Raw genomic sequence first — 26,915 nt, forward strand, 5'->3', positions numbered from 1 at the left:
AACCCACACCTATTCGTAGATTATGAGTAGGAGCAAATTAATGATTTATAGTCTTTTGAAAGTTTTGTTTTGTTTTGTTTTGTTTTTTTAAACATAAAAAGTGTGGGGAGTTGAAAGTAATGCTGTTTTTTCCAGGCACTCACGGGGACCCAGCGCGGCGAAGCCTGCCAGGATCGCGGGCGACCGGCGGCGGCTCCGGTTCCCCCGTCCGGGCCCGGCTTGGGTTACGCTCTGGGTGGGGGCTCCGCAGCGGCTCCCTAGTTAGGGGGCGCCCCGGTGGGCTCCAGCTTTAGGGGTCGCTGGAGCGGCTCTGGCATCACCTCGGAGTTGACGAAGCGGGAAGAGCCCCGCGCCAGTGCTGCCCCTACAGAGCTCTCAGCGAGGGGTGGAGGTGAGGTTACCCCCAGCCCCTACCCCCGCCTTCCACTCCGGCGCCCGCGGAGAGGACTGGGGTCTGCGGGGAGGGGTTGTGCCGTGAGTGGGCGGGTTCCGGAGGCTCCGAGGTGGGGCGGGGCCCGAGCCGGAGTCTAGAGTCCCTGCGGCGGGTGCGGGAAGGAAAGACGGGTGGCGCGACCCTCTGTCCCCGCCCCGGGGGCGGAGCCCAGGTCCCAGCCTGCGGAGCGCGAGACCCGCCGAAATCCGCCGGAGGCTACCTGTGCCGCTCCTGCAGCCCTGCACCGGGATCTGGGGAGACCCGCCCCCCGCCCCACCGGTGCTGCGGCCCTCGGCCCCAGCGCAGGTGCTGGTGGGGCTTCTCTGTGCGTTTCACCCCAGGCGCATCCGCTGCGACGGCCATGGCGCGAGGAGACGCCCCGCGGGACAGGTGAGTGGGCCCGGGTGGGTGCGGACCGGGACCCAAGTGACCGGGGGCGTTGCAGACCCGCTCCCTGGAGGCGCTCCGAGGCGCAGAGAAGACCGGATCGAACTACAATTCCCATCAGCCGACTCCCTCTGCCGCCAGAGCTGGGGTGATGGGGGTTGTAGTCCGCTCCGGAGGGGGCGGCCTGGGAGGCGGGAGGGCCCGCGGAGGCGGGTGCGTCCTCGGGGTGACCTTCCCACCGATCCCCACAGCTACCACCTGGTCGGGATCAGCTTCTTCATCCTGGGGCTGGGCACCCTCCTTCCCTGGAACTTCTTCATCACCGCCATCCCGGTGAGACTCCTGGCGGCGTGGCAGCCTCGTGGCCGCAGCCAGCACCCTTTGGGATGAGGTTTACCGGGCGCTTCCTCACCGCGCACCTGTGACCCCTCGTTGAGCTCATTTATGGGCTGAAGCTCGGAGCCACAGAGAGGGCAATGCTTCCCGCATGACTAGGAAAGCAGAACTTCAGGAATGTCCACATCTCAGAGGGCCAAGGCCACCAGCCCACAGGGTCTGGAATGAGCAAAGGCGCTGCCCACCCACCTCCTCTATGTGTCGTTATTCCTGAGTCAGTCACCCCAAAAGTCGGTTATCGAACGTTTGATTTTCTTTGGAATACCATGAATTTTACTCATTCATGCATTCATTCGTTCAACAAACGTTTAATGTGCACCTACTGTGGCGAAGGCACTGGGGACACAGGAGGAAACAGCAGGGAGTGTCTTCAGGGAAGGCAGAAATATGGGGTTTGCATTGTCTTTGGGACCGGGTTATTCATCTGTATTCACTGCAACAACTTTGCAAATGCCTCTTGGGTACTGGCTCTGTGCTGGGCCCTGGAAACCCAGAGATGAATCAGCCCCTGGTCTTGAGAGCAAGAGGGGCCAAAGAGCTATTAATAATGTAACATGATGCGCGACATTCCAGGCTTACAGCAGAGTGCAGTGGGTCCCCAGGGGAGGGAGAAAGTTTCTTCTGCTTCGTGGAAGAGATTTGTAAATTGGGAGTAGGGTAGGCAGAGTGCATATGGAGGGGTGTGCTCAGTAGGGCATTCCAGGTGGAGGTGACAGCCACGCCAGGCAGAGATGACAGCCACGCCCAAGGCAAACAGGCAAGAGAGGATCAGCCTGTTTAGAGAGAATCCAGAGCCAGGGCTGCCTGGAGCTTAGCTGGATGGAGCAGAAGATGGGGCACAAAGGGAGACTGGGATCTGATTCTGAAGGGCTGTTCTATTTGGGGCTTTGCCCTGCAGGCAGTAGGTAGGAATGAAGCGGGGTGTTGAGGAGTGAGGAGGTTAAGCAGAGGAGTGGCAGGCTATGTGCTCCAGAGAGAATGCAGTTGGTCAGCACCTAGGCCAAAGCCTGGCTGACAGTAGGTGCTCAATAAATACCCCTGGAATGAATGAATCTAGCAGCTGCTGCACGAGTGGGGATGGGGGCTGGAACCAGGGCGCTGAAGAGAAGGGGCTGTCCAAGGCTGGATCAAGGCTTATGCTGGGGGCTCTTAATGCTTGGGCTGTGTCTCAGACTTCAGCCATTTAACTCAGTGCACATTCATGGAACCCCGACTGTGTGCCAGGCGCTGGGGACAGAACAAGGACATGGCAGACAAGTCCCTGCAGACAGTAGAAAGCAATCACAAGTGAGGGGGAAGGCAGTGGGGGAAGGCTGAGAGGTGCTGACCCTCCGTCACCTCCCCACCTGGCAGTACTTCCAGGCGCGACTGGTCAGGGCCAGCAACAGCACAACCAGGATCCTGGGCACCAACCACACAGGCCCGGAGGATGCCTTCAACTTCAACAATTGGGTGACGCTGCTGTCCCAGCTGCCCCTGCTGCTCTTCACCCTTCTCAACTCCTTCCTGTACCAGTGGTGAGAGGCCTGCCCTGGCTCCTGTGCCCCCTGCCGACGCAGCTTCATTGAGGCCTTCCCCCATGCCCCCCGTCCCCCAGCCCTACTGCCCAGCCCTTCCCCAGCCCCCTCTGGCCTAGGCCCCACTGATCCACTCTGCCCCCTTCTGAGCAGCATCCCGGAGACGGTGCGCATTCTGGGCAGCCTGCTGGCCATACTGCTGCTCTTTGCCCTGACGGCAGCGTTGGTCAAGGTGGACATGAGCCCCGGACCCTTCTTCTCCATCACCATGGCCTCCGTCTGCTTCATCAACTGTGAGCACCTTCACCCCCTCCCCAGCCAGCCCATGCAGGGCTTCAGCCTGGCCTCATTACTGAAAGGGCCCAGCATATCTGAGAAGGGAAGACAGCATCATGGTCACTCATATCCCTGGTAAAGAAACTGAGGCCCAGAGGGAGGGGAAGAGTCACTTGTCTGGTGACCTAGGAGCAGGCTTCCTGGTCGACAGCCCCACAAACCAATGGCTGCACCTCAGAAAAGGACTGAATGGCGGGTGTTGCCCCAGAGTGCCCAGAGTCCCTAGGGAAGCTCACACCTGTGCAACCTTGTCCAGAGTCCCCTGTGCATCCTGCCGACACCTCCTCCAGGGAGCCCCTGAGTCCTGCCTAGTTGAGCAGCAGCCCCCATCCCTGTCTTCCACAGCCTTCAGTGCAGTCCTACAGGGCAGCCTCTTCGGGCAGCTGGGCACCATGCCCTCCACCTACAGCACTCTCTTCCTCAGCGGCCAGGGCCTGGCTGGGATCTTTGCTGCCCTTGCCATGCTCCTGTCCATGGCCAGTGAGTGCACTTGGGTGGCTGGAGGGCTGGGGCGGCCTCTGAGGTTTGGGGAACAGAGAGGGCATGTGAGAGCAAGACACCTGGGTTCTGGGTGAAGATGGAGGTAAGAGGGTGATATGGAAATGGGGATTGGGTCTGGGGCTAGGGAGTGGGGCTCATGGGCCCTGCAGTGAGGAGTAATAACCAAGCGAGGACTGGGTTAACTCAGGGACAGGGACAGGATTCCTGGGGCCAGTACTGGCATGCGGCAGCAGGTTGAAGTTGAAGGATGAGGGGATGGGTTTGGGATTCAGATAGTCTTGGATTTGAATCTGCTTCACCGCTTACCAGCTAGGGGCACTGGACAAGGCTTGTCACCGCTCTGTGCTAGTTTCCCCACCTACGTGATCGTTCTAGCTCCCTGCTCAGATTATAATGAGCATGCAATAAGAGAAGGCTCCTGGCACATAGTACGTGCTCAACAAAAATGACATGTAGGGGAAAGTGGGAAAAGGGCAGGGCTGCCCTGGGGCCCTGTACAAGATTCCCATTTTCAGTGAAGGGAGGCTGGGAGTGGGTCTGAGAAGTCCACAATGGGAAGTGGGACAAGAGTTGGAAGCCCCGTGGGAGCTGGTGGGACCAGGTGCCTCTTCTGCAGCTGAAGTTTCTCCGCAGGTGGCGTGGACGCCCAGACCTCCGCCCTGGGGTACTTTATCACGCCCTGTGTGGGCATCCTCATGTCCATCATGTGTTACCTGAGCCTGCCTCACCTGGTGAGCCTGCTGTTGGGCTCGAGGCCCCACCTTAAAGCATCTTGGATAGAGTCCTGAGTCTGAGACCCTGAGAGAGGCCAGGGGAGGTGGAGGAGACCTGGCCTCAGCCCTGACCCCCAGAGAAGACACTGAGGGACCCCAGCCTCCAGGCCAATGATGTGGGCAGGGATCCGGACACCTCAGGCAAGCCAGGCAGGCCCAACACTTTCCTGTCCTTCTGCAGAAGTTTGCCCGCTACTACCTGGCCAATAAACCATCCCAGGCCCAAGCTCAGGAGCTGGAGACCAAAGCTGAGCTCCTCCAGTCTGGTAAGCCCTGAGAGCCACCTCCCCTGGGAAGCCGTTCCCTCTGTTCCCAGCCAGAGCCCACCCCTAGTAGCCTTGTGCAAACCGGAAGATCATGAAGGGAAGTTGGTAGGATTAAAGTCATCCCTGCTGTTGTTTGGGCCTCAGTTTCCACCTCTATAAAATGAGGAGGCAATAGAGCTTCCATGCATGCAAACTTTGGATCCAAAGACCTCTGAATTTGAGTACTGGTTTCACAACGTCTCAGCTGTGTGGCCTGAGACAAACCACTTAGCCACTGCAGCCCTCTGAACCTCAATGTGTCATTTGTAAAGCAACGATAATGAGATAATCCATCTAAGGTGCTTTGCTCATCGCCCGACCCATGCATGCGCTTCCTGGTAGCTATGCATGTTTCCATCATGAATTCGCTTCGCCTGCAGCCTGGGCTGGAGGAAGGGCACTTGTTTTTTTTGGGGGGGCGGGGGGCAGGGGGTGCGGTTTGTTGTTATTTTGAGGCAGCATCTCACTCTGTCACCTGGGCTGCACTGCAGCGCAATCACAACTCAACTGCAGCCTCGACTTCCTGGGCTCAAGTGATCCGCCTCAGTCTCCCGAGTAGCTGGGACTATAGGTGCAGGCTGCCATGCCCGGCTAATTTTTGTATTTTTGTAGAAATGGGGATTTACCATGTTGCCCAGGCTGGTCTCGAACTCTTGGGCTCAAGCAATCTGCCCACCTCAGCCTCCCAAAGTGTGGGGATTACTGGCGTGAACTACCATGCCCAGCTGAGGATCACTTGTTTTAACTGCTGGGAATCTCCCTTCGTTGGGCCTGGCTGTCGGGAAACCTGGGTCACAAGCATGACCCTTCGCCCCTCCCCCCAGATGAGAACGGGATTCCCAATAGTCCCCAGAAGGTAGCTCTGACACTGGATCTTGACCTGGAGAAGGAGCCGGAATCAGAGCCAGATGAGCCCCAGAAGTCAGGAAAACCTTCAGTCTTCGTTGTCTTCCAGAAGGTTTGGCTTGGATATAGCCCCAACCACCATCCCTGGGGAATAATGGGGTTCACATTGTCTCCCCCAAGGTCATAGGGTCATAGTGGGTCAGGGACACAGCTGGGCCAGACCCCAAGTGTCCTGCTCCCAGATGGGGCTTGGGCAAGAGGGTGGGGCCCTGGGACTGCCCTGCCTGCTCACACCCCTGCCTCTGGCTCCCAGATCTGGCTGACAGCGCTGTGCCTTGTGTTGGTCTTCACAGTCACCCTGTCCGTCTTCCCCGCCATCACAGCTATGGTGACCAGCTCCACCAGTCCCGGGAAGTGGAGTGAGTGTCGGAGTGGAGAAGACAGCAGGGTGGGGGGTACAAAGGGGAGAGGACGGGAGAGGGGAATTGGGGACCAGTATGAGCTGCAGCCCTTTCCCTCCCAGGTCAGTTCTTCAACCCCATCTGCTGCTTCCTCCTCTTCAACATCATGGACTGGCTGGGACGGAGCCTGACCTCTTACTTCCTGTGGGTAAGCACACCAGGGCTGGGTGATCTGATGTTTTAGGAAGCAGTTTGGGATCCGAGGTCTTGAAAGAGCATGGAGGTGATTTCCCAGTAGTCCAAGTGGCCTGGCAGTGGAACCATTGGCCAAGCGGCAGGGAGCACCTGGGCCCTGGAGGTGTGCAGGCCAGGGCTTGCACCGTGAGCTCCTTGAAAGCAAAAGTCACGTCCAGCTGACCTCTGTGTCCCCAGCATGCAGGCTTCGCTGCTCAGAGAATGTTACATGGAGGTTCCTGCACCAGGTGAGGGACTGAGCAAGAGCCTTAGGTTTGGGGTTGGTTTTAGCCATGGTGCTGTGTCTTTAAATGAAATCTTCCAAAGAGACAATACATAAAGCAGGTGAAAGAGGAGCTGGTCTCATCCAAGTCAGGACAGGAGCTGATCTACCGCTTCCGATCCCACTCAGAAACCCCATCTGCCCCCAGGGGGTTCTGGGAACCACCAGGGGATGCTCTGAGGAACCGAGTATGTAAACTGTAAATGCTGTGGAGAGCACAAGCTGGAGCCTGGGAGAGGTAGAGGTGAGCCCCAGGCCGGTCCCTGATTGCTGGGTGGCCTTGGCCCAGGCCCCAGCGCTGGGTCCTCCCTCACTGGCTCACAGGGTAGGTCAGGTCAGAGGAGGTCAGGGGGTGACAGATGGGTCTATCCTATGGGTGGGCCAGGCGTGGTGGCTCATGCCTATAATCCTAGCACTTTGGGGCCGGACGCAGTAGCTCACGCCTGTAATCCCAGCACTTTGGGAGGCCGAGGTGGGTGGATCACGAGGTTAGGAGTTCGAGGCCAGCCTGGCCAACATGGTGAAACCCCGTATCTACTAAAAAGATAACAATTAACTAGGCGTGGTGGTACATGCCTGTAATCCCAGGGAGGCAGAAGCTGCAGTGAGCCGAGATCGCACCACTGCTCTCCAGCCTGGGAGACACAGCGAGACTGTGTCTCAAAAAAAAAAAAAAAACACAAAACCTAAAATTCGAGCACTTTCGGAGGCCAAGGCAAGAGGATGGCTTGAGCTGAAGCTCAGGAGTTCAAAACCAGCCTGGGCAACACAGTGAGACCTTGTCTGTACACACACACACACACACACACACACACACACACACATTTTTAATGAGGCTGGGTGTGGTGGCTCACGCCTGTAATCCCAGCACTTTGGGAGGCCGAGGCGGGTGGATCACTTGAGGTCAGAAGTTCGAGACCAGCCTGGCCAACATGATGAAACCCCCGTCTCTACTAAAAATACAAAACTTATCTGGGCATGGTGGCGGTGGGTGCCTATAGTCCCAGCTACTCAGGAGGCTGAGGCAGGACGATTTCTTGAACCCAGGAGGTGGAGGTTGCAGTGAGCTGAGATCAGGGCCACTGCACTCCAGCCTGGGCAACAGAGTGAGACTCCATCTAAAAAAAAGAAAAAAAATAAAAAGTACTCTATGGGTGTCCTGAGATGCCCTGGAGCAGAGACCTGGGTCCAGGGACCACACTGACCCCAGCCTCTGCCACAGCCAGATGAGGACAGCCGGCTGCTGCCCCTGCTGGTCTGCCTGCGGTTCCTGTTCGTGCCCCTCTTCATGCTGTGCCACGTGCCCCAGAGGTCCCGGCTGCCCACCCTCTTCCCACAGGATGCCTACTTCATCACCTTCATGCTGCTGTTTGCCATTTCTAATGGCTACCTGGTGTCCCTCACCATGTGCTTGGCGCCCAGGTCCGGGGGAATGGGGTGGGGTAGGGGACTGGGAGTGGGGAGGTGGGTTCAGTCTTTGGGAAGGGACTGCCTTCGAGGGAGGGATGGCCCATCTTGCTTCTGGCCAGCCCAACCTTAGCTGTCTGCAGGCCTTGCTGGCGCCCCTTGCCTGGCCAGCCCTTAACTGCAGGGGAGAGGAGAACTGGGCTAGTGAGGTACCTGCCCAGCAAAGTAGCCCAGGCACTGGTTCTGGGGCCGCCTCAATGGGCCTCAGTTTCCCCATCTGTAAAAAAAAAAATGGGTTGAACTGTCATTCCTCAGGGCCCATCTAGCTGTAAAATTCTCAGCTGAAGGAGAGCTAAGGTTTTGACGAAAAACAAGGTTCATGGGCTATTTCCTCAAGGGGCAATGGAGTGGCGAATCCAGAGAAAATGAAGCTGGCAGGGCAGACAGGTTGGGAGCACTGTGGAAAGGGCAGGCTGTAGAATCTGGAATCCCATCATGTTGGACCCAGAGGCCCTGAGAGACATCCTTATCCAGCAGCCTCATTTACAGACCAGGAAACAGGCCAGAAAGACGGGGCCAGTTTTGGTGACAGAGCCCAGACTGGATGGGCAGCGGGCGGTGGAGCTGGGTCTAGGTTTGGACCCAGCGTTTTCTAAGAGCTCCTGTTCCCGGGTGTTCTAGGCAGGTGCTGCCACACGAGAGGGAGGTGGCTGGCGCCCTCATGACCTTCTTCCTGGCCCTGGGACTTTCCTGTGGAGCCTCCCTCTCCTTCCTCTTCAAGGCGCTTCTCTGAAGTGGCCCCTCCGGGCTCTTTGGCAGCCTCTTCTCAACGTCTCCTTCTGAAGCTGAGATCCAGCCCAGGGCGAATGGCGAGCTTGGCTTAGGCCTCTGCTGGGTGGAGGCCTCTGGGCCTGGGGCTACCAGCAGGGGGCAGGAGCTGCTCTTCATCCACTTGGAGTGCTGCGGGGAAGAATTCATCACCGGTCATTCTAACCCTCACCCAGGAATGGGGGTGACTTGCACAAGACCTCATGGAAAGGGTGATGTCTAGAGAAGAGAGGGTGCAGGGCATGGCCGCTCCCCACCACCAGGTCTGCATTTGTTCATCATCACCAGGAGCAGAGGCAACCAGAGGGTTCAGAGTGGGAGGTGGGGCCAGCCCAGGGCAGGAGCTCCTCGTCCTCCCAGGCCTCAGCGACCCAGGGTAAAAGGTGCCAGGGAAGTTGGGGGGACCTGGAAGAAGAAACAGGTGTTGAGGACCTGAGAGTGCTCAAAGGGCCAGGCTCAGCCTCAAGCAGTGTTTTCATTGCCAACACTTACTGTCCCCACTCCACAGAGCCCAGCTGGGCCTGGGCCCCAGAGCCACAGCTAGCCTGCATGTGTGCACTGCACTTTACAGTTTGCAAACCTCTTCCATACCCACTCTCTCACCGAAGCCTAATTGAGGCCCTTGAAAGGAGCTGGGCAAGGATTGTGCTTCCCCCATTATACAGGTGAGGAAACTGAGTCCTGGGGAAAGTGACTGGTCCGTGGTAGAGCCGGGATCCAACCCCATCTCCCTCCTCCCTGTAGGTGCTGTTCTTCCTGCCCAACACCTGTTTCTGTTTTCCTCAAGGGGTTCGGGGCAGGAGCCCTGGGCACTCACTCCCCCTTTTTGCTGTTTCTCCTTCGGACCCTGCTCTTGGGTCTAATAACAACCCCATTTATTTGTATGATGCGTTCACCAAGTCTTTATTTCCGAAGTGCTGTTGGCTCTATTGGCCTCAGTGAACTGGGTGGGGTTGGAAAGATTGTACCCCATTGACAGGTGGGATGACTGAGGCCCCGAGAGGGGTAGGGATTGGTGGTCATCTCTGTGCTGGGTCCTCTGGACCACATGATAGCTGGGGGGTACTGACCTGCAAGGAACTCTGAGCTCCTGGGCAGAGCACCTGGTTAGATGGACAACTATTGCTCTCCCCCTCCATGAGTCCCTGGGCTCTCACTGGCATCCTCTGCCTCCCCAGGGTCGCTTCTTCTCAGAAATCTGGCCTTAGAGAGGCAGTCAGTGTGGGCAGGGCTTTGGCGACCCCATCAGTTCTACAGAGGATGAAGGAAAGTCTGCTTCACCACACACCTGTACTACCCTGCCCATCCCAGAGAAAAGCAACGGTTTTCTGCCCACCTGCCATTGTGAACATTCACTGAACACCTATTAGATATCGGATGCTCAGCCAGCATAGGGTACCTGCTCAGAAGCCAGGGGCTCTTGGCATCAAAGAGGAAGATGGGCAAGATATGACCTTGGTTGCTGAAATAAGCCACAGGGTAGACCCCGAGTAAGGATTCATTCCTTCAAGCACTGTTCACAGGCAGCTGCCCCGGCCAGGCCCTGCCTAGGCTGGAGACTCTGAAACAAAGGAGACAGTCCCCACTCCTAAGGCCACGGGAAGCCAAATGTAACTTGTGATACGTCTTGTGAGGGCCCTGCAGAAGCATGTCGAGGGAGCCACTGATTCCACCTGAGAAGTCAGGCAGTCATTCTGGAGGAGGTATTTCCCCAGCTGGGCCCTGAGGGATGAATATGAGTTTGCTAGTCTGAGGTGGAGGAAGGGCAGAAGCAGAGAAGCCACAGAGGAGTTGATCCCGGCAGTCCAGTGGGGAGGTGATGGGGCCTAGACAGTGGCTTCCAGAGGAGGACTGATACAGGAGATGAGGGAGGCTGCCTCTATGGAGGCCAGCTAACCTCGTGGACAAGTGCATGCATGCTGACCCAGAGTCCTGGGTTCAAATTGTCCCTTTTCTTTATGACCTGCCTGAGCTGGAGTCCTGGAGTGAGGTTGGAGCTAGAGTACCACCTCTGATGATATTAGGGAAACGGTTATTGGAGTCCTAGGAGTCTCTCGCAAGACCACTAGGCCTAGCTGTGCTGTTTGACTGGGACTGTTGGGGGCAGGACCCCAATACTTGCTGGGTCCCCTTCTCCTTCTCTACCTTCAGAGGAGAGGACAACTGTTGTCCATTGTACCTAAAAGCTCCCTAGAAGCCGGGCACGGTGGCTCATGTAATCCCAGCACTTTGGGAGGCCGAGGCGGGCAGATCACCTGAGGTCGGGAGTTCGAGACCAGCCTGACCAACATGGAGAAATCCCATCTCTACTAAAAATACAAAATTAGCCAGGTGTGGTGGCACATGCCTGTAATCCCAGTACTTGGGAGATTGAAGCAGGAGAATCACTTGAACCCAGGAGGCAGAGGTTGCAGTGAGCCGAGATCGCACCATTGTGCTCCAGCCCGGGCAATAGGAGTGAAACTCCATCTCAAAACAAAACAAAAGCTCCCCAGACCTGCCAGATCCACCTGGGACCAAGAAGGCAGACACCCACCTGCCCACCTCACAGGACAGACAGTCCCAGGAAACCCACTAGGGCCACCCGTCACCCAGAGCAAGCCCAGTGGAGGGTGGGGCCCAAAAAGAGGACACTTACCCCTCAGGTGTCCTTATGATGTCACAACCTGGGATTCCGTCTTCCCATCCTCCTTCCCAGTAGACCCAGCACAAGTTTATCAGCTCAGGATGCAGGGGCTTTGATGTTGGAAACATTCTTGGACTGGTTGGCTACACCTGCCTGCCCCTCACCTGACGCCTAGTCCCCAGCTACTGCTGCCTCCCCACCCTGTCACAGCTCTGCCGACAGCGCCTAGTCCCCAGCTACTGCTGCCTCCCCACCCTGTCACAGCTCTGCCAACAGGCCCGGATTCCCGCAGACGCAGCCATTTTCCATCAGCAAACACTTGCACTGCACAGGGCACTGAGCTGGGCTCAGTGGAGAGATATCTTTACCCTCAAGTTGCTGACCCTTTTATGGAAGAGGAGACTGGTGGTTGGAATTCTACTACGTGAGGCCAGGCATGGTGGCTCACGCCTGTAATCCCAGCACCTTGAGAGGCCAAGGCGGGCGGATCACTTGAGGTCAGGAGTTTGAGACCACCCTGGCTAACATGGTGAAACCTGGTCTATATTTTAAAAATACAGGGCACAGGGCGGAAGCAGAGGGGCGCAGGGCGGAAGCAGAGACGTTGGCGGCGTGAAGCTCAGGAGTATACATCAGAGGAAGCCAAAAGCCAGCTGGAATTGTTCCTGAATACAGTTTTAATCTTGTTTGCAATTATTTCAAAGGGGAGAAATCATCTGGATCAGAATTAAGATGCTCTGGTTTCAAGGAAATAGCATGCAACTTGCCAGATCCACCTTTGGACTCTTCCTGAGAAATTGCTCTGCGTCTGAGACAACTCTGCCCGTGCTGACCTTATTCACAAAGGACCCACGCCCCTTTGTGGTGAAGCCAAGGAAGTACTCAAGCCCTATAAAAACAGGGTAATATAATACAGTGTGGCTTTTATGTATGTGGAATGAATATAGATGTGGTATAAAGTATCTGCCTGGATCCTTTCTTTAGGAAAAGAGATTAAATGATTTTTCATTAAAAAAAAAAATACAAAAATTAGCCAGGAGCGGTGATGGGCGCCTGTAATCCCAGCTACCCGGGAGGCTGAGGCAGGAGAATCACTGGAACCCAGGAGGCGGAGGCTGCAGTCAGCCAGGATTCTGCCACTGCACACCAGCCTGGGTGACAGAGCAAGACCATCTCAAAAATAAAAAATAAAAAATAAAAATAATTCCACTACATGAAAAGCATTTGACATTTGTGATCTGCTTTTCCACCTGCCTCAAAATGCCACGTGTTGTCAGAGTTTGGCCCCTTTTGAGTGGCCCCAGAGGCCTCCCTACCTAACCCTCACACCCTGCTTTGTATGGAAATGACATCTCTGGCCAGGGCTGACTGGACCAGGGCCGGGGTCTGAGCCATGGCAGCCACCTACTGACTGGCCAGCAGCCTATGAGGTGGTCTGGTCCAGGTTCCCTGAAGAGAAGAACCAATCAGATCATCTCTCTTGGGAGAATGAAGCCACAATATGAGTGGGGGTTGTCTCGAGGTTACTGGCACATTAGAAGGAATAGGTCATAGGCAGGGTCAAGGTCACAGGCAGGGTCATCAACATAATAGAAAGGGGCATTGCTTTGTGGTCACTAGAGTCATCATGATATCCTAGATGGAGCCAGATGACATCCTTGTTCTTCTTGCTCTTTCTTTCTTCTCAAGGTATCTTGAACAAACTACTGTTGACTGAGGTCACCTGGCTGGATGCCCCCTTTTTTTTTTTTTTTTTTTTTTTTTTTTTTTGTTGAGATAGAGTCTTGCTCCATCACCCAGGCTTGAGCGCAGAGGCACAATCTCAGCTCACTGCCACCTCCGCCTCCTGGGTTCAAGTTATTCTCCTGTCTCAGCCTCCTGAGTAACTGGGATTACAGATAAGTGCCATGATGCCTGGCTAATTTTATCATATTTTTAGTACAGACGGGGTTTCACCATGTTGGTCAGGCTGGTCTTGAACTCCTGACCTCAAGTGATCTGCCCGCTTTGGCCTCCCAAAGTGTTGGAATTACAGGCGTGAGCCACTGCACCTGGCCTGGACTCCCTTTCCATTGCAGCCCCAGAGTTTGTGAAGCAGAAGCCCTGGGCACTACCCCATTTTACAGATGAATAAACTGAGGTTCCATGGAGCTCAATATTAATAGAATGTAAGCAAAAGTAGTAAAACAGACAGCTCCAAGGGCCTGTGCCTTTGGAAAAAAAAAAACAAAAAACAAAAAATGAGCGACTGTTGGAACCACCTTTGTTGGAACTCTGGAAAATAATCAAACATTTACAACAACCCCAAGCAAGTGCTGAATCAAGAAAGTGGCAACTTAAAAATAATGAGAGTTTTGCAGTGTTTTACCTGCCCTTGCTCCATTTCCCTTCTGGGTTAGTGGTGGTGTGAAGATGACATTCCCAATGTGGGACCCTAGCCTTTGGTTCTCAAGGGAGCAAAGCAGACTTTGTTCTCAAAGGATTGTATCTATCAGTTCCGACCTGTCTGGGGACTACCTAAAGAACTGATGCCAGTTCTTTAGGCATGTCTGATGTCTGATGCCAGACATTCGCTTTTGTTTTGCCTAACTCCGAAATCTCTCAGGATGGAAAAGCTTCTACTTAGAGGACAGTTCTCCAAAACACTGAAAGGCGAATTAACAAACCCCTGCTGTCCAGAGCAAAGATTACAGTTTACATGAACAACAGACAAGCTGAAAGGTTGTAAGGAAAAGCTGGGGAGAGATTCTTTGGGGAACTGAAAAGCTCCCTTAAATATCAGGGAATTTAGAAAGCCATATGCATGCAGGGCAAGATGCATGCTCAGAAAAGATTCAAGAAGTCCAGGCGTGGTGGCTCACACCTGTAATCCCAGCACTTTGGGAGGCCAAGGCAGGAGGGTCTCTTGAGGCCAGGAGTTTGAGACCAGCCTGGGCAACATAGCAAGACTCCGTCTCTACAAAAATAAAAATAAAATAGCAGGGCACATGATGGTACATGCCTGTAGTCTTAGGTGCTTGGAAGGCTGAGTCAGGAGAATCATTTGAGGCCAGGAGTTCAAGCCTGCAGCGAGTTGTGACTGCACTACTGCACTTCAGTCTGGGCAACATAACAAGATCCTATCTTTTAAAAAAAGGCAGGCATTAATGGAGGAAATGAGGAACGAAAAGATACGAGATGTAGAAAACAAATAGCAAAATGGCACAAGTAAGTCTTTCCTTATCAGTAATTACTTTTTTTTATTTTTACTTTTTATAAACAGAGTCTCACTCTGTTGCTCAGGCTGGAGTACAGTGGTGTGATCTTGGCCCACTGCAACCTCTGCTTTCTGGGTTCAAGCAAATTCCTCTGCTCCAGCTTCCCGAGTAGCTGGGACAAGTGTGCACCACCACACCCGGCTAATTTTTGTATTTTTATTAGTGACGGGGTTTCACCATGCTGGTCAGGCTGGTCTTGAACTCCTGGCCTCAAGTGATCTGCCCGTCTTGGCTTCCCAAAGTGCTGGGATTACAGGTGTGAGCCACTGTGCCTGGCCTCAGTAATTACTTTAAATGGAATTGACTCAACTCTCCAATTAAAAGGCAAGATTATCAGAATGGATTTAAAACAAAATTTTTTTTTTAGAGGCAGGATCTCACTATGTTGCCCAGGCTGGTCTCAAACTCCTAGAGCTCAAGCAGTCCTCCTTCCTCAGCCTCCCAAAGTGCTGGGATTATAGGTATAAATCACCGTGCATGGCCGAAGAATGGATTTTTTAAAAATGTAATTCGACTGGGGCTGGGCGCCGTGGCTCATGCCTGTAATCCCAGCACTTAATTTTTCTTTTTTTTTTTTTTGAGACGGAGTCTCGCTCTGTCACCCAGGCTGGAGTGCAGTGGTGTGATCTTGGCTAACGGCAAGCTCCGCCTCCCGGGTTCACGCCATTCTCCTGCCTCAGCCTCCCGAGTAGCTGGGACTACAGGCCCCCGCCACCACCCCCAGCTAATTTTTTGTTTGTTTGTTTGTTTTGTTTTGTTTTTTGAGACGGAGTCTCGCTCTGTCGCCCAGGCTGGAGTGCAGTGGCGCGATCTCGGCTCATTGCAAGCTCCGCCTCCTGGGTTTACGCCATTCTCCTGCCTCAGCCTCCTGAGTAGCTGGGACTACAGGCGCCCGCCACCGCGCCCGGCTAATTTTTTGTATTTTTAGTAGAGACGGGGTTTCACCGTGGTCTCGATCTCCTGACCTTGTGATCCGCCCGCCTCGGCCTCCCAAAGTGCTGGGATTACAGGCGTGAGCCACCGCGCCCGGCCTAATTTTTTAGTAGAGTCAGGGTTTCACTGTGTTAGCCAGGATGGTCTCTCTATCCTGACCTTGTTGATCCGCCCACCTCGGCCTCCCAAAGTGCTGGGATTACAGGCATGAGCCACCGCGCCCGGCCTGATTTTTTTTTTTTTTTTGAGACGGAGTCTCACACTGTCGCCCAGGCTAGAGTACAGTAGTGTGATCTCTGCTCACTACAACCTCCACTTCCCGGGTTCACAAGATTCTTCTGCCTCAGCCTCCCGAGTACCTGGGATTTAAAGGCACACACCACCATACCTGGCTAATTTTTTGTATTTTTAGTAGAGACAGGGTTTCACTATGTTGGCCAGACTGGTCTCGAACTCCTGACCTTGTGATCCACCCACCTCCACCTCCTAAAGTGCTGGGATTACAGGCCTGAGCCACTGCACCCAGCCCACTTACTAAGTTCACTGTCTTATATGGGTGCAGTGCCCCAAAACAATTTTAATAGTAACATCAAAGATCACTGATCACAGGACACCATAACAGATATAATAATAATGAAAGAGCTTGAACTATTGGATGAATTACCAAAATGTGGCACCAAGACAGGAAGTGAGCACATGGTGTTGGAAAAATGGCACCAACAGACTTGCTCAACACAGGCTTGCCACAAACCTTCAATCTGTAAAAAAAATATGCAATTATCTGTGACATGCAATAACCCAAAGTGCAATAAAGCGAGGTATGCCTGGCCGGGTGTGGTGGCTCACGCCTGTAATCCCAACACTTTGGGAGGCGGAGGCGGGCGTATCACGAGGTCAGGAGATCGAGACCATACTGGCTAACACGGTGAAAACTACTAAAAATACAAAAAAAAAAATAGCTGGGTGTGGTGGCGGGTGCCTGTAGTCCCAGCTACACAGGAGGCTGAGGCAGGAGAATGGCGTGAACTCGGGAGGCAGAGCTTGCAGTGAGTTGAGATCGCACCACTGCACTCCAGCCTGGGCAACAGAGCGAGACTTCGTCTCAAAAAAAAAAAAAAAAAAAAAAAAGAAGTGAGGTATGCCTTTACCCAGAAGTAAAAAGGACTATAAGAGAATACTATGAATAATTGTATGCTAACAAGTCAGATGAAATGGACAAATTCCTGGAAACACACAAACTACCAAAATGGATGCAAGAAGAAACAGGAAATCTGAACAGACCTATAACAAGTAACCAGATTTAATCTGTAATCAAAAACCTCCCAACAAAGAAAATCCCAGGACCAGATGGCTTCACAAGTGAATTCTACCAGTCACTTGAAGAATTAACATCAATCCGGCCAGGCGTGGTGGCTCACGCCCGTAATCCCAGCACTTTGGGAGGCTGACAAGCGCAGATCACCTGAGATCAAGAGTTTGAGACCAGCCTGGCCAACATGGTGAAACCCAGTTTCTAGTAAAAATACAAAAATTAGCGGGGCGTGGTGGTGCACACCTATAATCCCAGCTACTCTGGAGGCTGAGACAGGAGAATCTCTGGAACCCAGGAGGCAGAGGTTGCAGTGAGCTGAGATCATGCCACTGCACTCCAGCCTGGGTGACAGAGCAAGACTCTGTCGCAAACAAAACAAAAAGAATTAACAACAATTCCTACATGAGGGTAGTGTGCGAAATAAAAAGAAAAAAGAAATTTACAACAACCCTCAAACTCTTCCATAAAGTAGAAGAAAAACACTTTACAACTCATTCTATGTGACCTGAGGCCAAAGTAACATACAGACCATTCCAAGAAAACTACAGACCATATCTTATATGAATATAGATGCAAGAATCCTCCACAAAGCACTAGCAAACCTAACCCAGCAATATATTATCAGAATTACACACCATGACCAAGTAGGAATTATTCCAGAAATGCAAGATTGTTTAACATACGAAAATCAATCAATGTGGCACTGCGGCTCACCCTGTAATCCCAGCACTTTGGGAGGCTGAAGCAGGTGGATCACTTGAGGTCAGGAGTTCGAGATCAGCCTAGTCAACGTGGTGAAATCTGTCTCTACTGAAAATACAAAAAAAAAAATTAGCTGGTTGTGGTGATGCACGCCTGTAATCCCAGCTACTCCGGAGGCTGAGGCACAAGAATTACTTGAACCCAGGAAGCAGAGTTTGCCGTGAGCCAAGCTTGCTCCACTGCACTCCAGCCTGGGCAACAGAGCAAGACTGTCTCAAAAAAAGAAAAAGAAAATCAATCAATGTAATACACCACATTAACAGAATGAAGGGGAAACACAACATGATCACCTCAACTTATGAACAAAAACGTGACAAAATCCAACACGCTTTCAAGATAAAAAGCATGTGTCAAAGTCCAACACTCGTTCAAGATAAAAAGCATGTGTCAAAGTCCAACACACGTTCAAGATAAAAATGCTGAATAAACAAGGAATAGATGGAAACTTCCTCAACTTGATAAAGGGCATTTATGAAAAATCCACAAATAACATTATACTTAATGGCGAAAGACCTAAAGCCTTCCCCCAAAGATCAGGAACAAGACAAGGATCCGTGGTTTCACCATTTCATCTACTCAACATTGTACTAGAAGTTCTAGCTAGAGCAATTTGGCAAGATATGAGTTTCCACATTGAGGTGGGAAAAAATGGCAAGAAAAAGATACAAAAGTTAAGCAAATTGAAAAAGAGTTTTTGTAAAACTATTCATAGTCACAGATGACATAATATATAAATATATAGAAAATCCTAAAGAATACATGCATACACACAGAGACATACACACACACACAGACACGTACACACATACACAAACTTTTAGAGCTAATAAAGCCAGCAAAGTTGCAGAATTCAAGATTAACACACAATAGCCTGGCTCAGTGGCTCGTGCCTGTAATCCCAGCACTTTGGGAGGCTGAGGCGGGTGGATCACTTGAGGTCAGGTGTTCAAGACCAGCTTGGCCAACATGGTGAAACCCTGTCTTGACTAAAAAATATAAAAATTAACTGGGTGTGGTGGCACACACCTGTAGTACCAGCTACTCAAGAGGCTGAGGCAGGAGAATCACTTAAACCTAAGAGGTGAGGTTGCAATGAAATGAGATCATGCCACTGTACTCCAGCCTGGGTGACAGAGTGAGATTCTGCCTCCAAAAAAAAAAAAAAAAAAAAAATTAACACACAAAATTCAGGTCAGGCACAGTGGCTCATGCCTGTAATCCTAGCACTTTGTGAGGCTGAGGTGGGTGGATCACCTGAGGTCAGGAGTTTGAGACCAGTCTGGCCAACACAGCAAAACCCCATCTCTACTAAAAATACAAAAATTAGCTGGGTGTGGTGGCACACGCCTGTAATCCCAGCTACTTAGGAGGGTGAAGCTGAAGAATTGCTTGAACCCAGGGGGCAGAGGTTGCAGTGAGCTGAGATCGCGCCACTTCACTCCAGCCTGGGTGAAAGGGCGAAACTCCGTCTCAAAACAAACAAACAAAATTCAGTTATATTTATATACACTAACAATGAACAACGTGAAAAGGAAATTAAGAAAACAACTCCATTTACAATAGGATACAAAAGAGTAAAATACCTAGGAAAAAATTAACCCAGGAAGTAAAAAACTTGCCCATTGAAAATACAAAACATTGGCCGGGCGCGGTGGCTCAAGCCTGTAATCCCAGCACTTTGGGAGGCCGAGGCGGGTGGATCACGAGGTCAGGAGATCGAGACCATCCTGGCTAACATGGTGAAACCCCGTCTCTACTAAAAATACAAAAAACTAGCCGGGCGTGGTGGCGGGCGCCTGTAGTCCCAGCTACTCGGAGGCTGAGGCAGGAGAATGGCGTGAACCTGGGAGGCGGAGCTTGCAGTGAGCCGAGATCGCGCCACTGCACTCCAGCCTGGGCGACACAGCGCGAGACTCCATCTCAATAAAAAAAAAAAAAAAAAAGAAAGAAAATACAAAACATTGGCTGGGCTTGGTAGCTCATGCCTGTAATCCCAGCACTTTGGGAGGCCCAGGCAGGTGAATCACCTAAGCTCAAGAGTTTGAGACCAGCATGGCCAACATGGTGAAACCCCATCTCTACTAAAACACAAAAAATTAGCCAGGCATGTTGGCACGTGCCTATAATCCCAGTTACTTGGGAGGCTGAGGTATGAGAATGACTTGAACCCAGGAGGCAGAGGTTGCAGTGAGCTGAGATCATGCTACTGCACACCAGCCTGGATCACAGAGTGAGATTCTGCCTCAAAAAAAAAAAAAAAAAAGAAGAAGAAAATGTCAAAACATTGTTGAAATTAAAAGTTTTTTTTTTGAGACAAGGTCTGACTCTGTCACCCAGCCTGGAGTGCAGTGGCCCAATCATGGCTCACGGCAGCCTTAACCTGGGCTCAGGGAATCCTCCCTCTTCAGCCTCCTGGGTAGCTGAAACTACAGGCGTGCACCACCACGCCCAGCTATTTTTTAAAATTTTTTCTTTTCTCTCTCTCTCTTTTTTTTTTTTGTAGAGCTGGGATCTCACTGTGTTGCCTAGGCTGTGCTGAAATAAACTAAAGAAGACCTAAAGAAATGAAAATATATTGTATGTTCATGGATTGGAAGATGTACCTTGTTAAGATGGCAATACTACCCCGAGTGATACACAGATTCAGTGCAATCTCTATCAAAATTCCAGCCAAGCACAGCAGTGCATGCCTGTAGTCTCAGCTACTGAGGAAGCTGAGGTGGGAGAATAGCTTGAGCTCAGAGCTTGACACCAGCCTGGGGCAACATAGTGAGATCCTGTCTCTTAAAAAAAAAAAAAAGAAGGAAAAGTCTATTCTTAAATTAATATGGAAGTGCCAGTAACCCTGGATAACTAAAATATTGAAAAAGAGAACAAAGCTAGATGGAGGACTCACACTTCCCAATGTCAAAACTTACTTTGAAGCTACAGTAATCAAAACAGTGTGGTACTGACATAAGAATGGACATGTAGTCCAATGGAATAGAAATGAGGCAACAGAAATAAACCCATCTTTGGCTAAATAATTTTTGACAAAATTTCTAAGACCATTCAATGGGGAAAGATAGTCTCTTTAACAAATCTGAACCCCTACCTCACACCATATGCAAAAACTAACTCAAAACAGATAAATGACCTATATTATAGGACCTAAAACTGTAAGACTCTTAGAAGAAAACGTAGGCGTGACCGGGTGCGGTGGCTCAAGCCTGTAATCCCAGCACTTTGGGAGGCTGAGACGGGCGGATCACGAAGTCAGGAGATCGAGACCATCCTGGCTAACCCGGTGAAACCCCGTCTCTACTAAAAATATACAAAAAACTAGCCGGGTGAGGTGGCGGGCGCCTGTAGTCCCAGCTACTCGGGAGGCTGAGGCAGGAGAATGGTGTAAACCCGGGAGGCGGAGCTTGCAGTGAGCTGAGATCCGGCCACTGCACTCCAGCCTGGGTGACAGAGCGAGACTCCATCTCAAAAAAAAAAAAAAAAAAAAAAGAAGAAGAAGAAAATGTAGGCGTAATTTCACTCGTGTCTATGTGAAAAGACCACCAAACAGGTTTTATGTGAGCAGTAAAGCTGTTTATTTCACCTGGGTGCAGGCGGGCTGAGTCCAAAAAGAGAGTCAGTGAAGAGAGACAGGTGTGGGGCCGTTCTATGGGATTTGGGTAGGTAAAGGAAAATTAGTCAAAGGGGGTTGTTTTTTGGCGGGCAGGGGCGGGGGTCACAAGGTGCTCAGTGGGGGAGGTTTTGAGCCCGGATGAGCCAGGAGAAGGAATTTCACAAAGTAATGTCATCAGTTAAGGCAAGAACAGGTCATTTTCACTTCTTTTGTGATTCTTCATTTACTTCAGGCCATCTGGATGTATATGTGCAGGTCACAGGGGATATGATGGCTTAGCTTGTGCTCAGAGGCCTGACACGTAAATCTTCATTACTTTGGATTTGGCAATGAATTCTCAAATAAGACACCAAAGCCATGGGCAACAACAGAAAAAACAAAAACAAAAATAAAAAAACAAGATAAATGGGAACTTCATCAAAATTTAAATTTTTTATTTATTTTATTTATTTATTTAGAGACAGGGTCTCACTCTGTTGCTCAGGCTGGAGTGCAGTGGTGTGATCTCAGCTCACTGCAACTTCTGTCTCCCAGGCTCAAGAGATCCCCAAACCTAGCCTCCTGAATAGCTGGGACTATAGGCCCATGACATCACGGCCGGCTAAGTTTGGTTTTCTTGTTTTTTTTTTTTTTTCTGAGACGGAGTCTTGCTCTGTCACCCAGGCTGGAGTGCAGTGGCCGGATCTCAGCTCACTGCAAGCTCCGCCTCCCGGGTTTACGCCATTCTCCTGCCTCAGCCTCCCGAGTAGCTGGGACTACAGGCGCCCGCCACCTCGCCCGGCTAGTTTTTTTGTATTTTTTTAGTAGAGACGGGGTTTCACCGTGTTAGCCGGGATGGTCTCTCGATCTCCTGACCTCGTGATCCGCCCGTCTCGGCCTCCCAAAGTGCTGGGATTACAGGCTTAAGCCACCGCGCCCGGCCTATTTTCTTGTTTTTTGTTTTTTTTTTTGAGATGGAGTTTCACTCTTGTTGCCCAGGCTGAAGTGCAGTGGTGCCATCTCGGCTCACTGCAACCTCCGCCTCCCGGGTTCAAGCAATTCTCCCACCTCAGCCTCCTGAGTAGCTGGGATTACAGGCACGTGCCACCATGCCCAGCTAATTTTTGCATTTTTAGTAGAGATGGGGTTTCGCCATGTTGGCCACATTGGTCTTGAACTCCTGACTTCAGGTGATCTGCCTGCCTCAGCCTCCCAAACTGCTGGGATTACAGGCATGAACCACCGTGCCCAGCCAAGTTTTGTATTTTTTTGTAGAGTCAGGGTTTCACCATGTTGCCCAGGCTGGTCTTGAACTCCTGGGCTCAAGCAATCCTTCTGCTTTAGCCTCCCAAAGTGCTGGGATTACAGGCATGAGCCTCCCTGCCCAGCCTAAAACTTTTGTTTATCAAATGACATTATCAAGAAAGTGAAAAGACACCATATGGGATAGGAGAAAATATTTGCAATCATATATTCAGTAAGGGTCTAGTTTCCAGAATATATAGAGAGCTCTTAGAACTCAACAACAAAAAGACAACCCCAAAAATGGACAAAGGGCTTGAATAGACACTTCTCCAAAGAAGACGTACAGGCCGGGCATGGTGGTTCATGCCTGTAATCCCAGCACTTTGGGAGGCCGAGGCAGGTGGACTGCTTGAGGTCAGGAATTCGAGACAAGCCTGGGCAACATGGCGAAACCCCATCTCTACAAAGATTATAAAAATTAGCTGGGTGTGGTGGTACATGCCTATAATCCCAGCTGCTCGTGAGGCTGAGGTGGGAGGATTGCTTGAGCCTGGGAGGCAGAGGTTGCAGTGAGCCCAGATCATGCCATTGCTCTCCAGCCCAGGTGACAGAGTGAGACCCTGTCTCAAAAAATACATAAATAATAAAACAAAGAAGCTATACAAATGCCCAACAAGCACAAGAGAAGATGCTGAACGTTATTATTCATTAGAGAAATGTAAATCAAAACCACAAGGAGATACCACTTCATATCCACTAGGACGGTTATAGTCTTTTTTTTTTTTTTTTTTTTTTTTTTTTGAGACAGTCTCACTGTGTCGCCCAGGCTAGAGTACAGTAGTGCCATCTTCAGCTCACTGCAACCTTCACTTTCCAGGTTCAAGCAATTCTCCCACCTTGGCCTCCCAAGTAGCTGGGACTACAAGCATGCACCACCACACCCAGCTAATTTTGTATTTTTAATAGAGACAGGGTTTTGCCATGTTGGCCAGGCTGGTCTCGAACTCTTGACCTCAAGTAGTCTGCCCAACTCGGCCTCCCAAAGTGCTGGGATTACAGCCGTGAGCCACCACGCCCGGCCCTGGTTATAGTAATTTTTTAATGAAAAAACTAAGTGTTAGCAAGAATGTGGAGACATTAGAACCCCTATACATTGCTGGTGAGAATATAAAATGGTACAGCCGTCATGACAAACAGTCTGGCAGTTCCTCAAAAAGTTAAACGTGGCCGGGCACGGTGGCTCAAGCCTGTAATTCCAGCACTTTGGGAGGCCGAGACGGGCGGATAACGAGGTCAGGAGATCAAGACCATCCTGGCTAACACGGTGAAACCCCGTCTCTACTAAAAAATACAAAAATCTAGCCGGGCGGGCGAGGTGGCGGGCGCCTGTAGTCCCAGCTACTCGGGAGGCTGAGGCAGGAGAATGGCGTAAACCTAGGAGGCGGAGCGTGCAGTGAGCTGAGATCCGGCCACTGCACTCCAGCCTGGGTGACAGAGTGAGACTCTGTCTCAAAAAAAAAAAAAAAAAAAAAAAAAGTTAAACGTACAGCTACCATGTGACCAAGCAATTCCTATGCTAAGTGAAAGACGCCAGACATAAAAGATCATATATTGTATGATTACATGTATTTGAAATATTCAGAATAGGCAAATCCACAGAGATAGGAAGCAGACCAATGTTGATGGGGAGTAGGGGATGGGGAACTGGGGAGTAACTGTTAATGGGTATGGGGTTTTCTGTGGGGTGATGGAAATGTTTTGGTACATGATAAAGGTGGTAGTTGTACAACACTGTGAATATACTAAATGCCACATTTTAAAATGGTTAATTTTAAATTATGCATATTTTGCCTCAATTGTTTAAAAAAATTATTAAAAAAAAAAAAAAAGGACCTTACTCAAGACCACACAGCAGAGCTGGAATTCCATCTTCAGAGCCCACACTCTGCTTCCCAAGAAAAGTGCCTCCAGAGACCCCAGGATGCCATGCAGGACAGTAGACCAGTAGCCAAGCATGATCTTGCTTGGTTCAGATAATAGTTCCATCCTTCCAGCACTTGGAGGCAGGGGACTCCCTCCAGGTTGGAGGCAGCTCTGGAGCTCCCAAAGCCAGGCCATGGAGCCGGTGTAGTGTGGGGGCCTAAGGAGGAGGGAGAAGGATGTGAGGGGTGAACAGACCTCCCTTGAGGGGCTGTTGGAAAACTCAGGGCGGGCAAAGCCCTTAGCTGGGGCTGACATATGATGGGGCCTCGGGAAACTACAGCCGTTGACCTTCACCTTGGGACAAGTGAAGGGTCTGATTAGCTGTCTTTTTTTTTTTTTTTTTTTTGAGACGGAGTCTCGCTCTGCCGCCCAGGCTGGAGTGCAGTGGCCGGATCTCAGCTCACTGCAAGCTCCGCCTCCCGGGTTCACGCCATTCTCCTGCCTCAGCCTCCCGAGTAGCTGGGACTACAGGCGCCGCCACCTCGCCCGGCTAGTTTTTTGTATTTTTTAAAGTAGAGACGGGGTTTCACCGTGTCAGCCAGGATGGTCTCTATCTCCTGACCTCGTGATCCGCCCGTCTCGGCCTCCCAAAGTGCTGGGATTACAGGCGTGAGCCACCGCGCCCGGCCTGATTAGCTGTCTTTTAGGCTTCAATCAAGCCTTCAATTGACTTGGGACACAACCCTGTTAAAACTGCAGCTGGGGCAGGGCGCAGTGGCTCACACCTGTAATTCCAGCACTTTGGGAGGCTGAAGCGGGTGGATTACCTGAGGTCAGGATTTCCAGACCTGCCTGGCCAACATGGCGAAACCCCATCTCTACCAAAAAAATACAAAAATTAGCTGGACCTGGTGACACACGCCTGTAGTCCTAGCGACTTGGGAGGCTGAGGCGGGAGAACTGCTTGAACCCGGGAGGTGGAGGTTGCAGTAAGCCAAGATTGCACCACTGCACTCCAGCCTGGGTGACAGAGCGAGACTCCATCTCAAAAACAAAAAACAAAAAAACACCTGCAGCTGGGAGATGGCCATCTGTGAATGGCCCAATCTGGGACTGCACTGATTCAGTTCTTGAGGGGTAGGTGGTTGTGGGTCTAGATGGCAGAAACCAGCCTGGAAAGGGGGCTCGGGGTGGAATCTCAGGTGAGTCTTGTGTCTGGCTGGAGCTGTGGGAGGCAAGTGGGAGGAGCCCAGTGCCATGTGTCAGACGACAGCAGTAGAGTCGTGTGATGGTTACTTTTATTTGTCAAGTTGGCTAGGTCATGGCACCCAGACAGTTGATCAAACACCAAGTTTAGACATCATTATGAAGGTGTTTTTTTTTGAGACGGAGTCTCACTCAGTCGCCCAAGCTGGAGTGCTGTGGGCTATCTCGGCTCACTGCAAGCTGTGCCTCCCGGGTTCACGCCATTCTCCTGCCTCAGCCACCCAAGTAGCTGGGACTACAGGTGTCCGCCACCACCCTCAGCTAATTTTTTGTATTTTTAGTAGAGACAGGGTTTCACCGTGTTAGCCAGGATGGTCTCGATCTCCTGACCTCGTGATCCACCCGCCTCGGCCTCCCAAAGTGCTGGGATTACAGGTGTGAGCCACCGCACCCGGCCTATGAAGGTGTTTTTATTTATTTTGTATTTATTTATGTTTGAGATGGAGTCTCTCTCTGTCGCCCAGGCTGGAGTGCAGTGGCATGATCTCGGCTCACTGCAACCTCTGCCTCCTGGGTTCAAGCAATTCTCTGCCTCAGACTTCCAAGTAGCTGGGATTACAGGCACCTACCACCACGCCTGGCTAATTTTTGTATTTTTAGTAGAGATGGGGTTTCACCATCTTGGCCAGGCTGGTCTTGAACTCCTGACCTCGTGATCTACCCACCTCGGCCTCTGAAAGTGCTGGGATTACGGGCAAGGGCCACCACACCCTATGAAGGCATTTTTTTTAAGAAAAAATTTACATTTAAATCAGTAGACTTTACTCAAAGTCTACCTTCTCTGAAGATGATTTCCTTCTCTGAAGGAGAAAACCCAGTTATTTTCTCTCTGCCCTCACACTCAATACAACACTTTGCTTCTGGTCACCAAACTTGGTGGGGATTCTTCCCCACACACCACCCAAGCAGCTCTCCAGTGGACACCAACAGAGTGTCCTATCATTCAATTCCATTCTGATATTATTTACCCGGAGATAGTTTCAGATCCCATGCGTTGAGGGCTCAGTCCCACATACCTGCCCCACTTCAGATGCCAATTGCACATAGTAGGTTGTTGCTTACACTTCTTTTTTTTTTCTTTTGAGATGGAGTTTCACTCTTGTTGCCCAGGCTGGAGTGCAATGGCATGAACTTGGCTCACTGCAGCCTTCACCTCCTGGGTTCAAGCGATTCTCCTGCCTCAGCCTCCTGAGTAGCTAAGATTACAGACATCCACCACCACCCGGCTAATTTTTTGTATTTTTAGTAGAGACAGGGTTTCCCCATATTGGCCAGGTTGATCTCGAACTCCTGGTCTCAGATGATCCGCCTGCCTCAGCCTCCCCAAAGTGCTGGGATTACAGGCATGA

General features: G+C 51.4%; 1 protein-coding gene and 1 long non-coding RNA gene across 2 annotated transcripts; one reads left to right on the plus strand and one right to left on the minus strand.

The window, feature by feature from the left end:
• The first annotated feature begins 528 nt into the window (after window positions 1-528).
• SLC29A2 (solute carrier family 29 member 2) lies at window positions 529-9,531 on the plus strand. Its single transcript, XM_050756710.1, has 12 exons — window positions 529-823; window positions 1,072-1,153; window positions 2,570-2,733; window positions 2,887-3,026; window positions 3,415-3,549; window positions 4,204-4,301; window positions 4,525-4,609; window positions 5,473-5,606; window positions 5,808-5,913; window positions 6,018-6,103; window positions 7,635-7,834; window positions 8,501-9,531. Exons 1-12 carry the CDS (start codon window positions 795-797, stop codon window positions 8,610-8,612), a joined length of 1,371 nt encoding a protein of 456 aa, XP_050612667.1. The 5' UTR covers window positions 529-794; the 3' UTR covers window positions 8,613-9,531.
• Window positions 8,301-17,854, minus strand: LOC126935440 (uncharacterized). Its single transcript, XR_007719245.1, has 3 exons — window positions 17,490-17,854; window positions 11,286-11,383; window positions 8,301-8,779 (listed from the first exon to the last, which is right to left on the minus strand). It is a non-coding gene; the product is annotated as an uncharacterized LOC126935440 (long non-coding RNA).
• Window positions 17,855-26,915: the final 9,061 nt, after the last annotated feature.

The sequence above is a fragment of the Macaca thibetana genome, chromosome 14 (genome assembly GCF_024542745.1).
Source record: "Macaca thibetana thibetana isolate TM-01 chromosome 14, ASM2454274v1, whole genome shotgun sequence".
In the NCBI taxonomy this organism is placed as follows: domain Eukaryota; kingdom Metazoa; phylum Chordata; class Mammalia; order Primates; family Cercopithecidae; genus Macaca; species Macaca thibetana.

What these genes read in the sequence shown, in the direction of transcription:
- SLC29A2 (XM_050756710.1), top strand. Translation starts at nt 795, where the DNA reads ATGGCGCGAGGAGACGCCCCGCGGGACAG. An exon ending in TCTTCATCACCGCCATCCCG is followed by an intron (nt 1,154 to 2,569) that starts GTGAGACTCCTG and finishes CCCACCTGGCAG; the next exon opens with TACTTCCAGGCGCGACTGGT. An exon ending in ACCTGAGCCTGCCTCACCTG is followed by an intron (nt 4,302 to 4,524) that starts GTGAGCCTGCTG and finishes GTCCTTCTGCAG; the next exon opens with AAGTTTGCCCGCTACTACCT.